This window comes from Dermochelys coriacea, chromosome 5 (assembly GCF_009764565.3).
Source record: "Dermochelys coriacea isolate rDerCor1 chromosome 5, rDerCor1.pri.v4, whole genome shotgun sequence".
Lineage (NCBI taxonomy): Eukaryota > Metazoa > Chordata > Testudines > Dermochelyidae > Dermochelys > Dermochelys coriacea.
Window position 1 is genome coordinate 35,113,851 of NC_050072.1, and position 15,705 is coordinate 35,129,555.

The following is a 15,705-nucleotide window of genomic DNA, read 5'->3' on the forward strand; positions in this document are numbered from 1 at the left end:
AAAATGTAATAATCAGATAACAGAACTCTAACACAACTCCAGTACATTACAAATGGTAGAAACAATATCAAAGCCTTAATGGAGAAAATTTAACTTTACATGGGTGACAAAATGGGGAAAAATACACTATTGAGGTCATGATGTAATATGTCTTTCATGTACGATGGCATTACAAAAATCAACATTTTATAGATGATGAACCAGATCCCCAAATGGTATAGATCAATATGGTCCACTGACTTCAACAGAGGTACGCCAGTTTAAACCAGCTAAAGATCTAACTCAAATATGTAGTTTTTAATATATTGATGTCAGGATTTTGTGATCCTGTGATTTAAAAAAAAAATTACAAAAAAAACAGAAGTTAAAGTGGTAGCTGTGTATGTTTGCATATCTTCCCAAGGAGCTGGGATCTGGCCACAGCTGTCAATCTGAGAATTTCCCCACCATTTCTCAGATGGTGTGAACCTGGCAGAATCTCTGGCTCTGAGCAGATCAAAACACAGGAGAAAATATGCCCCCCATTGTCTGATGCTGTACAATGCTTCCTAATGCACTGAGGTCCTGGCCCTTAATCTATAAAAGGGGCCTATCTGTATTAGGAAAAGACTAGCTGTTAAGTGATCAACTTCACCCAGACTACAGCAAGTTTAAAACTATGACCTGGCTTACACTTGCAGCTGTGCTGTGTATCTAAAGGGAACAAACAGATTAGTTCCCATACAGTAGCAACAACAAATTGTGTGTAATGAACCTTCTGATTAAAGAGTTTATAGAAGGTTTGGATATCTTGGGCTTTAGTAATGAGCCAGAGATTTTCTATTGGATCTTTTGCATTCAGAGCAGTAGTTGGCTGGTTTGAATCCAGGTCAGTATTGACAAAATTATTACCATCTGTAAGATAAATCGGTGTTTAGTCCAGTTCCCTGGGGACAAAATCCCACCACCACAATGGGTACCAACTGGCAAACTCAGTAGAGCCTCTGAGGAAGGAATAGGCATAGACACTAATCTAAGCCTTACAGCTGATTTCCCCCTAGCCAGGAATGTAATGTTGTAGTAGGACAGTATTTGTCATATTGATGTTTGTATATGAATCAATAGGACCGCCAACTCCAGGGCCATCAATCCAATGCATAGGTAAGTATTAAATTGGTGCCATTTTAACGAATGAGATGTTTGACTTTACAGGTGACTTATGTGTTTCTAGGGAGTTAGGCCAGACCATAAATAAATGATTAAAAATTGCATGATTTTTATCTCTCTCCCCATCAGAGTATATATAATCAATTGGCATCCAGATTTGATCTTGGGATCTAGGCCCCTGAGCCCTGTAAAAGTCCATCTCCTAGAGACTCTTATAGAGGTGATACAGATAGTCCCGCCGTAAGTTTAAAAAGTATAAAGAATTTCATTTTTCTTATTTTTCATGGATTGTAGTCATCGACAGGTGTGTGATGGGATGGAAGTTATTCACACAACTTACTCTCATGATTTCATGTATACACCTAAACTTTGTAGCACCACCACCTCTTCATTTACTTTTGTGAAGTGCTGCACAACTCATACAGACTAGCACCCTTTTTAATCTTACGTACCGATTTCTAGTCGGACATATTGAATATCCATATAGACACATAGACACCAGTTTTTAGATACAGGAATAGAGCATGGCATTTTAGGGCAGATTCTGGTCCCTGCTCTGCTTTGGGTTGATTCAAAGGGGGAGTAACCTGGTCACTTCTGCACTCTGGTTTTCCTTAGTCTCTGGAACAGCCCTTCGGGGTTGTTGTGGGAAGCAAGGGGTAAATTAAAGCAGTCTTCAGGGATTGTACTACTCCCCATCCTGCGCCGCATTGAGTGGAGGCAACTTAGAATTAGGGCCTCTGGAGTCAAATTATAAATGGCTTTTAATGTTTGCAAATAAACACAGGGAGTTAAAACTCCATGTGAATTTACATTAAACCTTTCCTTACTATACTACTGGAGACATTTACAAGATCTATTTTTATTTATTTTTAAAGCAAGAATCTAACAATTTTTTTCATTCATCAAAGAATGTTGTTGCAACATCTGGATCACACTATACGATACTCAGCTGAGTCAGACTGGACAAGTGTCAGTCTGAAAACGAATCAGTAATTCCTACCTATAAGTTAAGATTTCAATGACTCACTCAAAAGAGTCCCATGAAATGGGATTTGTGACAATGCTAGCTACTCATGTAAATGGAAAAAACATTAGAAATGTTTGTGTTATAGCCAAATGAATCTTCCTTTTCAATCTCCTGCAACAGACAGAGTTACATAGAGACATGCACCTTTTAATTACAGCATCTCACCAGCCACTCAATCAAGAAAAACTCCTTCCTTTCACCGTGATTCTTTTCTGCAACTCCATTTTCTGTGGCACATGGCCAATTCTCAAGGTCCAGTATATGTGGAATACTACTGCCTGCTTCTTGCACATACAGAGAAGCACTGCTGCTTCACCTCTGCTATCCAAACTCTACCAGCTTGTCATTGATTTCAGGATCCAGTTCAAAATTGCTCTCCTTATTCTTAAAACCCTCTATGCACTTGGATCCAGCCAAGTCCAGCCTACCTCACAGAACTTGCCTCTCTCTTGCCCTCTGTATTCCCTCTGCTTGTCTACAACTGGCCTCTCTCTCTTCTACAGGACTTACTTGTTGATGTGAAACCTCTTCTGCACCTTTTGTTAGCTGGAAAAGTCTCTCTGCCCTCCTGACTCTCCATCTCATTCCAGTTATTAGCTGAAATATATCTCATCTCAATTTCTCTCTCCCCCTAGTTATTTTTAATGATCTCTGCTATTGTGTTACTTCACTCAGCGAAGTATTTTGTGGCACCATACATGAAAGATGCTATGCAAAATAAAGTACTTTAAATGCAGTACATGGGCTTTATCATCAATCATATGCTATGCATTTAATGAAGATCTAGTCTTTTGTTTCCTATCCAAACAGTTCTGAGATATTCAATACAGCATGATTTCAATACTTAATGTGCTCAGTCTCTACTTTTCCAGCCAGTCTATGAGATCTAATGCCTCTCTCACTGTGAGGTCAAGAAAATGTTACTCAGGTAAAACCTCAGCCTGCAAACAAACAACTTAATCAGTGGTTATTGGTGTCAGCAGCTGCATAGCAGTATCAAGAAACACAGAAGCAATTCTAGAAGTGGGGGAAATAAGCATGTTGAAGAAAAGGCTTCGCAACAGAGCCTTTCTATGAACAGCTTTCAAGCCAGGGATTTCACAAATCACACTTTGTGCTGGGATTGAATTTCAAATATGCAGCTCTGGAAGGAATTGAACATTTAATTTTACTTTGAATCAATTTAAGATAAATTAATAGAGTTTCCATTGTATTTGCCAGGATAATTATTTTCAGCATGTTTAAACATATTCACTGACTACACTTCAAACAATAACAGGATAGATTTGAAAAGATGCTGGGTGTGGGGAGGCAGCTTCCATTTTAGGGCACTGTACCAGTCTCACCGTTGGGTTTGGCTGTAGCAAGAGAAGCTATACTGGCTTTAACTTGCTGCAGAAATGAGTGACTAGTTTCATGTTGCTTCTATTAATTTTACCAAGATAGAAGAATCAAAAGCTTTATAAATACAGGGAGCAAAAAAAAAAAGACATGAAGAAACATTTTTTAGCACAACATCCTTACATTCTTAGATGCTGAATGAAGAACAAGAGTATGTGTATGTGAAAATGCTGTTACTGATATTGATGTCCTGATTTGGGGCCCAGTACTGCAAGGTGCTGAGTAAAGCTGGGCAGGAAATAGTTTTCTTTCCCATTCAAATTTTTGAGACTTCAAATTTTTTTCCCCTGTACGGAAATCAGGACAAAAAGTGGAAATCAACATACAGGGAGTTCTCGGACTTACGACGCCCGACTTACGTCAGACGCCACTTACGATGCTTTTCTATTGACTGTCCGTTTCGCCCCTACACAGAACCGGCTCTAGGCACCAGCAAAGCAAGCACGTGCTTGAGGCGGCACAATTCCAGGGGGCAAATTTTTTGCTTGGGACAGCAAAAAACCTAGAGCCGGCACTGCCCCTACAATGCTTTTTTTGCCCTTATGACACTCAATTTGCATAAAGTTTGCTTGAAATCACTTCCTGGTTTCATTATAATGGTAGGGAGCTGGAAGGAGTTGCTTCTGACTCGCTTCGAGGCAACAGGGTAGCTTGCTGTGGGTAGGGTTGCCGCTGGCTTTTGACTGGCTCCCGGCCCCAGCCAATCAGAAAGCTTGAACAGTGATTGGTTGAGGCTCAGCATGTGAGCCATTCTCCCTGGCTTTCTGAACCTGTGTTGCCCGCATTTTGAGCGGCATATGTCAGTTTATATGTTTATTTGAATGTGATTTACAAAATACAGTGTACAGTAAATACATTGATGTTGCAACATTAGTCATCTATAATTCATTTAGTACAAAAATCTGAGTTATTGGGGTGAAAACAGTGTATCAAGCCTTTGTTCAGGAACCAATCCTCCCTTCATACCATTGATTCCTATGAGAAAAGCGGTTTTGACTTACAATATTTTGACTTACAATGCAATTCTGAGAAATGAATTGTGTCATAAGTCCGAGGACTCCCTGTATTGAAAAGCGGAAATCATGACCTGAAAATCTGGAAATAAAAAAAAAAAAAAAATCAGATTGGGTCAATTGAAACCTTTCAATTCAATAATTCTGGAACCTTTCTTGTCAAATTTGACCTTTTTATTTATCTACACACACACACACACACACACACCGCATTTTTACTGGAAAAAAATGTTTTGTCTAAAAATTCTGACCAGTCCTAGAGCTGGACAATTTCTACCCCTCATGATTCCAGGGAGAACTGAAGGCACTCGGCACCTCATATTTTTCCCAAATAAGCAGTTAGCCTCCAAGTTCTCCAAAGCAGGGACTGCAGATTACTCTGTTTTTATACAGTACCTAGCACAATGGGGCCCCAATTCTTGTTTTGTCTCTAGACATTGTCATAATACAAATACAAAAATACAGCTCAACAATGCAGCTTCACAGTTTCAAATGGCTGAATGGTAGCTGGATAGAGGTTTATTGTATTTGCACTTCACAAAATAGCCTTTTCACTGTGGTGCTAGAATTGCCTCCTATTGCTTAATGTAACACATAGCTTGTCAGCATGTTGTCAAATCACTAGTGTAAGACATCCCTAGCTAACTAAATGAAGTAACTTTTAGATACGTCTTCCAGGCTACTAAACACAAAATGATTTACACTTTAAAAGATCAGACATGATAGATCAAAGGATGTGGGACATATTTTCTAAACAACAAAATACATCTAGAAAAAAATGCATTAAGAGTCAAGATCAAGAATTCCAAATATCTTCTTCCCAGTTTATGGAGCAACTGGATGTGGAAAAACTTGCTGAAATAAATCAAATGCAGTACTTTGTGAACTTGTGCAAACTACTATATGGCGGAATAAATTCCCATTTGTCTTTGTAGCATCAAGTTCCGACCACTTTTAGAAGCAGAATACCAGATATGATGCATCAGTGATCTGATTTTGTATGGGAAAGACTATCTATATTCCAATTAAATATATATAAATTAAAAACAAGAACACTAGGAAACTGGGAGACAAAATTTTATTTGTAGCAGGATAAAGTGATGTATTTCTGCTCTCTAACTCAACTTTTTATAGCTTTTTAAAAAACATCACCACATGTGGCAATATATAAAACTGAATTCTTTGTTGTTCTTACAAATCTTTTCATCACAGTCTTATGTTGCAATTTTGAAATTTATTTGGTAATGAAAGATGTGACGGGTTCAGTCTCCACTATTATGGGTTTGGTCACAGAACCCATAATATGCTTTATGCTTTTTTTGCATAAAGCATATTCTAGTTACATCGTATTCACACTCATAAGCATATTTCCATAAAACACATGGAGTGCAACGTCATACTATCCTCCTGAATTTACTGCCATGACACTGTCCATGGCGGAGGCAGTACATCTAAAATTCCTCTTTTCTGGACAGGGCATCCTGTCCAGTTCTCTTTTCTTCTCCTCCTGAGCATGCTGCCTCTCTCTTTACCTCTCCTCCTGGGCAGCTTTCTGTGCTTCAGTCTCTGTGTCTTTTAAGGCCAGTGCTTGCTGGTGTGCAGCCCCTTGTCTGGCTGCTTCTGCCTTCATGGCAGCCTTTTCCCGGGCAAATTGTGCATCAGTTTTCATTTGTCTTCCCTTGAGATTGTCACTTAATGAGCTGGGATACCATTGAGAACAACCCTCCTGCCAGAATAGGCGCCCCTCCACTCCTGTCTTGCTGAGTTAGACACTTCAGGCAGCTTCAGCACAGACCCAGAGGTTGGGCCACAGCTCTCTGCAGTTCACTAAAACTGGGATGCACTCAGCTCAGGGTCTTCTTAGTTAACACAGACTTTCCCAGCGCCCAGTGTTCAGCCTTTTTTGGGCAATCTGCAACCTGTGCAGTTCTAGCTTCTTCTGAGCTTCACTCTTACTTATTTTGCTTACTTCTCTGTCCCTATTTCCTTTCCCAAAATAAGCAAACAGAAAACAACGAACTAGTAACCACTTTGTCTGTTGTTCAGCCATCACACTTAAAACTCACTTAAAATCACTACAAGTGTCTCAAAACAATCAGCTGTGCACATATCCTGTTTGACTACGCTACTGTGATGGGTTCGGTCACAAAGACCTTTTGCATAAAGCATATTCCAATTACATTGTATTCACACTCATAAGCATATTTCCATAAAACATATGGAATGCAATGTCACAAAAGGATCCTTTAAAAAAATCCCACTTTTTACAAAACAAAAATACACTTATAGGATGAAGTAAAAACAATACATCGGACATTGACTGTAAAATGTTAGTTTCTGAAATCACAACAATAGTCCACCGGGTGACCAATGTTTAATTCTGTAATTCTTATTCAGGATACACTCATATTATCCTTATGGACTCAGTGGAAGTTGTGCCTGTACAAGGACCGCAGGGTTGGACCCCAAGTGATCAAACACATTTTAATTTGGGAATACTTGACCTATGGATCAGATCATTAGCTGGTCCGAACTGTTGTAGCTCCACTGACTTCACTAACTGAGGATTTGGCCCTGAGTGTTTATATACCCTTTCCAGTAGAAATGGACCCTCTGGAATCCCTGAACCATATGACATATCATAAAGCATCTTAATTACGGTTGTCCATGGCTGGGAGAGGAGAGGGATTAGGAAAGCTCCCTGTGCCTTTCCCATCCCCAGCACTCCTGTGCTTAAGCATCCATAATTTGGCCCTCAGGGCATAGTGGTAAACAAGGCCTTGGCAAGGCCCTCTGCACTGGGATGAATTTCACCTAAATGGAATAAATAAATGGGGGAATACAGCTTATGGCTAAACAGTTCTTTATGCTATGAAGGAAATGGCAATGAGAACATTTATACAACTACAGTCCTGGATGTTAAAGTAAGAATGGTAGTATTTGGATGTCAAATTATAATGACATTTTAGTATGAACTCTGTAAAGCAGTGTGGTGAGTCCACACCAAGTACATGGATCATCACATAAAAGCTGGTTTAGAAGCTGGGAAATGGTCTTTCCAAATACAATTTTTTAAATAGATCAGGCAATAAATAATGGGACCAGTTAAGATCTCAGCAATCTTCTATTAAGGTTCAGTTCTGCTCTCTTTGAAGTCAATGGAAGTTTTGCCATTGTCTTCACTGAAGGCAGGACTGGACCTTAAAACTGGACTGTATTATAATTGTTTAGCAAAGACTTCCATACAAATAAAAATATTCCCTTTAAAGAGAAATTATTGCACATTTAATCAACAGAGCTAAATTGGAGTAAATAATTTTTTTCTTAGTGTTTAAGGCACAAACGAGTCCCTTGTTAACAATAAGTTATGAAACTCTTCCATAGTATATTCATTTTCTCAATTTCACACAGATTTATTTTTTTCAGTAGTTTAGCAACAAATTCTATTTGTACAGCAGAGGATTAAATTCTGCTGTCACTTACATTGGCCTCACTGACTTCAAACACAGCAGAACTTGTGTTATTGAGGACAGAATTCAGCCCTTAGACAGCAGTAGGACATTTGATATGTTTCTGCAGACAAAACCCAGCTTAAAGATAATGCAGTAGACAGGCTTGCTGATAGTTTTTTTGCCATGTGGATTAGAGGTCAGACATGCATTATGACATTCAGCAGACCTTTGAGGCTAGAGTTTAAAAATGAATGACAAAAAGAACAAACAAAAGCTCCAGAATCATGTATCTATTATCACTGCTGTAGTATCCTTGTGGAGAAGAATCCTAGGCTTCCAGCCCAGGGACCTTGATGAATACTTGTCAAAATAATCACAGCTTTGTAGCTTTAGCACTGCTCTTTGAACAGCATTCAGGTTTAACTGACTTTCCTGAGATTAGCACCTTGGCAATTATTTATGAAAACAGTTGCATCTTCTTTAAAGTAAATTGGTTTAGACAAGATACAAATTATTTGTATCAAATTTGGTTCTTCAAAAAGTGATATTGTATAAAAATATACAGTAAATGACACAATGTTTATGCTGCCTTACCCCTTTCAAGGGAAATAAAATATATTGCAAATACTGAGTTAATTTAAAATACACAAGGACAGAGAAGGCACTGAAGTCACTGGGTATTTTGTCTATGTAACAACTAAGGGTCTGATCGAAAGCCCACTGAAGTCAGTAGGAATCAGCGCATTGCCTTCACTGAGGTTTGGATCATGCTCAAAGTAAAGAGAACAGAATTTGAGCCATAATAAATAAGCATAATAAAGAATGATCAAATGTCAACATTATATATATTTTCTTAAAAATCTACATTAATCCACATGACCCAAAATGGCCACACTCTACACCCAATACTGATTGTGTTTCAAAGCTGGGTTTGTTTTTCGACAGTGCTGGAGCATTTCAGGATCAAGGTTTAACCAGCTGTTTTGCAGAGAATTTTTTTCAGCTGAAGCAACCGGTGTGGGAAGGAGCTGTTTACATCTGACTGCCATGAATGGAGTGGCTGTGCAGTTTGCAGCCCCTTTTGGAAGAGGCGTCACTGTGACCATGGGTACGGTCAGGCTCCGTTCTGGACTGAGACCTGGAGTACTGGGAATGGTCTTTGTTTGATTTTTGATGAGAGATTTTGCCTTTTCTGTCTTATGACACATTAGAAAAAAACACACAGAAATAACAGCGATAATGAGTAAAAGAGCCACTGATGTAAGTGGGATAATGATGGACAAAGGATTACTGCTTTCACGTGGCTTCACTCTGGGACTTTTGGCATTTGCTTTAACTGTGGTCTCAGTTCTTGCAGATCTACTCTCGACTGGTTCCCCATTAAGCAATGAATCTTCCTCATTTTGATTTCTCCAGCGATTTCGGTTTTGCCACCTGATCTGTACAGTCCTTCCCGGTGTTTCCGTATGTCCCTCATCCTGTTGGGAAACCGATGGCTCATCCTTGGAAGTAGCATGAATTTTTAAAGTATCCATGTAGGTTAAGAAAGGCACTTGACTTGTAAAACCCTGCACAAGTAAAGGATCATATGGCACTATGACATATTGAAAATAGCCTACAGCAGGCTGCACGTCATCAGCCCTGAGTATGAATGTGAACGAGTCATTTAACATATCAGTACCTGTCATATTAGCATCTATATCAACCAGCACAACACCTCTATCAATGTCATTTTGTGTGAACAAATTAATTCCTACAAACGTAGCATCATTTATCGACCTTCTTCTTACAATTCTTCCATGAGCTGGGGGAACTATCACTTCAAATTTGGGATTGCTATTTGTCAAATTAGCTAATTCTGTAGCATCCAGGTCGCTGAGCCTTAATTTATAAACCATCCTGCTTGGAATTTTCAGGTCAGATGCAGCTTTCACCAAAGGCCCTACTGTGATATTGAGTACCTGTCCTGTAAGATTACTTTCTGAGGTGAACAACATAAACTCCAATATATCCTGGGATGCACTGAGATTTGTCATAAGATAAGATAGTCTTCCAGAGTGTAAGTCTGCCTGCTCAAACTTAGTAACCTGCTCATTTCCAATCAGTAAATGGCCATATTTGAAGGGCACTGTTATTTCATAACTAATGTCAGTACTTTTTCCATTTGTTGTAGCTGATAGCTGTACATTAGTAATAGTGACAGAGGTCTGACCCTGTGGAAGTACCACATCAGTAAGGTTGACTAGGGTGAGAGAGACTGGTGTGACTTCAAGGTTGAAAAGTTTGTATAATGGGCGATGTTTGCCATCAGTCACACTAAAGTAAAAAACCCCAGAGGATGAACTTCCATCTTGTACAAACCAAACTCTGCCACTATCAACATCAGCTTGTGTGAAATTTTGTATGGATGTACTGAGATTGTTCATCATTGATAAATAGCCATTGGTGGGATTGCTAATGACGGTGTATTTGATCTCCCCTGGACTGTTGTCTAAGTCTTCGACTTTCAAATTTTCTGGTCCTAGCACAGACGTATCTCCTTGCAGAACTTTCAAACACAGCCCTTTAGTCTTCAACTCTGGAACTTGGTCATTCACTGGAACAATGGTGATATTAAACATCTCTTCCAAAACATCGGTATCAGGCTTTGTTGCAGACTTACTCTTCAGGTTTAACCAAACAGCAAAAGTGAAATGATCAGCAAGTGATTCAGAGTTATCATGCATGTAAACGATTCCAAATTTGTTAAGTATGTACTGGGAGAAGTTAGGTTTTTCTTTAGTAATATTTCTTTCTCCAACCACAATTATGCCATGCTGAGGTAAAGATATAACTTGATACCAGACTTCATATATAGAACGTTGCACGTCAGGTAACTTAACCAATAGATTTGAAGCATCTAAATTTGTTTTGTTGATTAGGACTTTACCTCCTTCCTGGACAATAGCACCTTGCAGAAAGAAAAAGAGAAATTTAAAAACTATTACTTGGTCATAGCAACACTTCAGAAATAAGATGCACATGTGCAATAGTGATACTAATGGAGCTCAGGGAAGACCGATGTGGAGTCAATGTTTCAAATGCTCTCCTGGTATATTGATATCCCACATGACCCTCTGTCCCAGCTGGAAACATATTACCATATTTTTTTAAAAAGTAGAGATTTAAAAGGCAGAGATAAATTCCTATATTGATGGATTGGTGTTGGATTAAAGATGTAGCAATACGTTACAGTTACAGAAGACACTCTATTATTATCCCTAGAAATTACTACCACATCATTACAGCAAAAAAGGAGAATTGCAACCACAACATTAAAGAGAAAAAATAAATATAGTGAATTTCTAAAATGCTTTAATATTTTAAGGTCTTTTTTTTTAAAAAAAAAAAAAAAAGGTTTTCTGAACTTTAGTTTCCAAGACTAGTCTTCTGGCCAGGCATCAGAAAAAGACATATAAAAGAAATATTTCACAAAAAATTTTCTATTAATAATAAACTCAAAACCCTTTCTGTTTTTGCAAAACTTACGTTTGGACTTAAACTACATTTTGACCAGTGTCTCTTTAAATGTTTACTAAAACAATTGGAAATCATTTGCAAAATATTACCTACACTGCAATCTATGCTATAAATATTTTGAGGAAATTAATTATAAATTGTTATTGAGGAAAAGTTTGCCCTGCAGTTTTTCTAATTTGCTCATTGGATCCCACATGTGATAATAAACATTAGGTGTCTCAAAGAGCACAGTAACCTCACCTGTATTTGCAAGCAAGCGACTACTCTGATCATGTTTGTTAATTTCATATGAAATGGCAACGTGAAACACCTGGAGATCCAGAGCTGCTGGTGGGGAGGAGACTGTAAATGTAAAAGAATCTTCTGCACTCCAGCCCACAGCCTCATTATGTGTGTGCTCATAGATGATCAAGCCTTCATCCACCTGTCCAAAATAGAGGAAGTCAGTCACTTGAATATACAGGTACAACTGGAGAATAATCATAGGCACAACAGTCTGAAGCAAAACTAAGTGTCCATGACAATGTTTAATGATTGTATACATAATATATGTGGGGAAATTACTTTGTAGTTCTACTGCCTTGAATATATAATCTGTGCGACCTTCAAGTCACTAGTTCCAGACTGGCAGAACTCCCCAAGCTCTTAAATTTGTTTTCCTTTGAGGGTAGTAGAAGTGACATAGAAATAAGTGAGTAGGCCCTCAAAAGGGTAAGACACTACAAAATAGCTAGTAAGGCACTGCTGGGAGCTGGAGGAGCTGGTTCAATGACTGTTAAGTCATGAAAAGAAAAGGAGTACTTGTGGCACCTTAGAGACTAACAAATTTATTAGAGCATAAGCTTTCGTGAGCTACAGCTCACTTCATCGGATGCATTTGGTGGAAAAAATTTTTTTTTGTTTTTTTTGTTTTTTTTGTTTTTTTCCACCAAATGCATCCGATGAAGTGAGCTGTAGCTCACGAAAGCTTATGCTCTAATAAATTTGTTAGTCTCTAAGGTGCCACAAGTACTCCTTTTCTTTTTGCGAATACAGACTAACACGGCTGCTACTCTGAAACCTGTTAAGTCATGCTTTCTCTAGGGCAGCTCCTTCACCACCTATGGCCCATAAGGAGCTGACTGGAGTCCATGGCGGGCAGCTTGTATACTCAGCAGGGAATGGCACACAACAGCCAGAAAGGAACCTACCTCACAATCTATCCTGCTATTGCTGCCTTTGAGAATCAACAAATTTAAGAGTTAACAGAGTTCTGCCAGTCCGATGACAAGAAGTTAAGACTCAGGAGTGAGAGTCCAGTAGGATATCTTCAGAGAAATAAACATATCTACATACAACATTTTGCCCACCACTTTTCACATCAACACCTTTTTTATACAACTGATACAAAGTATACATATATACACAAACACACCACTTGTCCCACCACTGAAGTGTATCTGTCCCTGGGAATGAATATCTATTCCCAGCAGCACACAGCAAGAACACTAAGCATCAATCAGGGCAAGAAATGAAGAATATATTTTCATCTGAATTTCTGGTCTACAAAAAGCAATTACTTGCACTGGAATTTGGTCAGAATCTCAGGGTTAATACCCATAATCTTGTGAAAGTGCCCTGGTATCTCTAGTAAGCAAAAGAGGTCAGGACTTTGTTTTCAAGTCTCATCCAACAGATTTATCCTCATGCTGAAGCACTGGTTCACTGACTCAGAGAGAAGAGTGTGACATACTGAATCCTGGGAGAACTCTCATTCAGTTAACTGACCTGGCTTAACCTGTGTTAGTTTGTGATTGCCAATGAGATCGCTGTTGTACCCATAAGTACTTCTTTACACAGCTTGCAGTCATCTCATGGATTCTCTAGCACAGGTTTCCATGACATATTTTTGAATGGACTGACTAATTCTATTTCATCATTTCTAGTGTTTCTAAAGCATGGAACTATGGAATGTAAGCTCCAGCTATGAATGGGACCAATCTGCTCCCACTGAAATCAATGGAAAAGTTTCCACTGACATTAATAGAAGAACTGAGCCCTGGGGGCCAAACTTCCAAAATAACGTCCAAAATAACATGATGTGTGTTGCCCCAAAAATATAGTTATTGCTAAACATTGCCCTTTGTGACTGGTGTTTGCCAGAATCCCCAAAAATGATGCAAAAAGGTCATATGTCCATGTAGACAGGGGGACAGGATCACTCTCTTAAGTATAGCTCCAAGCTGGACAAAGTAAATTTACTATTTTTACTATTCCTTTAAAATCTCTCTAGGGTATTTTTATTGCATGCACATAGGAGTGTCTGGGCTAAGGAGAGGATCCCACTGGCATGGGGTTTTTTTGGTCCATTTATGCAACTGTTTCAAATAGGATTAAAAATTAGAAGATAATTGACAGGTTTCAGAGTAGCAGCCGTGTTAGTCTGTATTCGCAAAAAGAAAAGGAGTACTTGTGGCACCTTAGAGACTAACAAATTTATTTGAGCATAAGCTTTCGTGAGCTACAGCTCACTTCATCGGATGCATTGAACGAGTTGTATTCAGTTTAATTAAATAAACATATTTGGATTTAGTCTGGGGAGGAAGCAAGCAGCTAGCTGAATGATAAAAAAGATTTTTGAGATATCATGAAAAGATTGCCAAGGAAACAATCGACTGTATTCAAAATTAATCTAACAGGCTTGGAAAATAAGATGCACAAACTAGTTTTTTATGCTGTCTGCAAAACAGCTGGCCGTGGACAAGTTCAGTGGAAAGTGGGTGATAATTATGGCTTTATTGAGGCAGTGAAACACAGACATAAGGAAAGAGATTAGCTAACTTCTTCTTTAGTCAAGATAAATGAGTTTCACTTGAGATGAGAAGTATATATTTCTGAACACTGACTATAAGGCCAAAGAAACAGAAAAAACTAAATTGAACCAATATGCTTTCCAGTTCAAACCTGATTCACAAAGACTTTTATTAACAAACAGAACCTGAATTTCTTATTCTTCATGGACTTCACTATTTTTTATCTCAAATTCCTACTGAATAGTTGTACAATTCTATGCTCCAAATATACATCAACCATATTTGCTACCTTTTCATTGCCGTTTAGCTTGCTCCTATATGGCTAAAACACACTGAGCTAAGTCAGGTGAGAATTTTTCTCAACATTAAAATTTTCCTTCTCTTTCCCCATTTCCTTCATAAGGTTAGAGGACAATGGTTAAAACACCTGAGTCTTATCTACAATACAGCTACCACTAATGGAGCTGCACTGGTTGGAGACTATGGATCCAAAAACTCCCAAAGACAGACAAGGCCTAAAATGGAGACAGACACACAACATTTGGCTGAGTACTTTTGTAATTTGTAAAAAGGCATTAGAATTTGTAAGATTTAAGGTTATAGGAAGAAGCTGCATGACATTTTGAAGTTTTATTTGATAAATAACATTTAAAGACTGTGTTATCTCTAAAAGAGAACAGAGTAAAAGTTACATGTAAAACCTAAGCTATGGCATTTCCTGACGTGAGCACATAACTGTGTAAACCTAATGTTCATAAATTGATAGATTTTAAGAACAGAAGGGACCATTACAGCCATCTGAGCTGACTTCCTGTGTAACACAAACCACAGAATTTTACAGAATAATTCCTGCATCAAGCCCAATAACTGTGGTTGAACTACAGCATATGTTTTAGAGAAACATCCAGTCTTGATCTAAAGATTTCAAGTGATGGAGAATCCACCATATTCCTTGGTAAGTTGCTGGTAAGTGCTGTTAAAAATTTGCTCCTTATGTTGGATCATATTAAAGAAGTTCTGTATTAAAATCACAAATGAGTTTGATACCCATAGTTTAAATTCCAGGGTATTACTAATTAAGAGGTCTCTTGGTTTTTGGTACTGTTTCTCTCCCTCTCTGTGTGAAACTTGCAAGCTGCTAATTGTGTTAGTACATTCTAAGACAGAGTCTGTTCTCAAAGCAATTCTTTGTAACAACAACTACTCACACAGAGAGAGACTCAAAGCAATACTCTGTAACAACAGAAACAGCATCCAGAGACTCCCCACCCTTTTGTTGTATTCATCTCACTTTGTTAACAACTGTGATTAAAATAGAGATAAAGGATGTATGTGGGTGGATGCTTGGTGTG

At 38.4% G+C, this 15,705-nt stretch overlaps 1 protein-coding gene across 2 annotated transcripts in view; it reads right to left on the reverse strand.

The window, feature by feature from the left end:
* Positions 1 to 15,705, reverse strand: part of LOC119855815 (chondroitin sulfate proteoglycan 4-like) — an 85,558-nt gene that overhangs the window by 8,610 nt on the left and 61,243 nt on the right. Inside the window, exons 9-10 of one of the 2 annotated variants that reach the window (XM_038402584.2) lie at positions 11,802 to 11,985; positions 4,594 to 4,672 (exon numbers count right to left, since the gene is read on the reverse strand). In XM_038402584.2, the coding sequence (XP_038258512.1) occupies positions 4,620 to 4,672; positions 11,802 to 11,985 (237 nt within the window). In that variant the 3' untranslated portion in view covers positions 4,594 to 4,619. Of the gene's footprint in view, positions 1 to 4,593; positions 4,673 to 5,654; positions 10,993 to 11,801; positions 11,986 to 15,705 lie in introns of those variants that run through there. The other variant, XM_038402583.2, reaches the window with a different exon arrangement.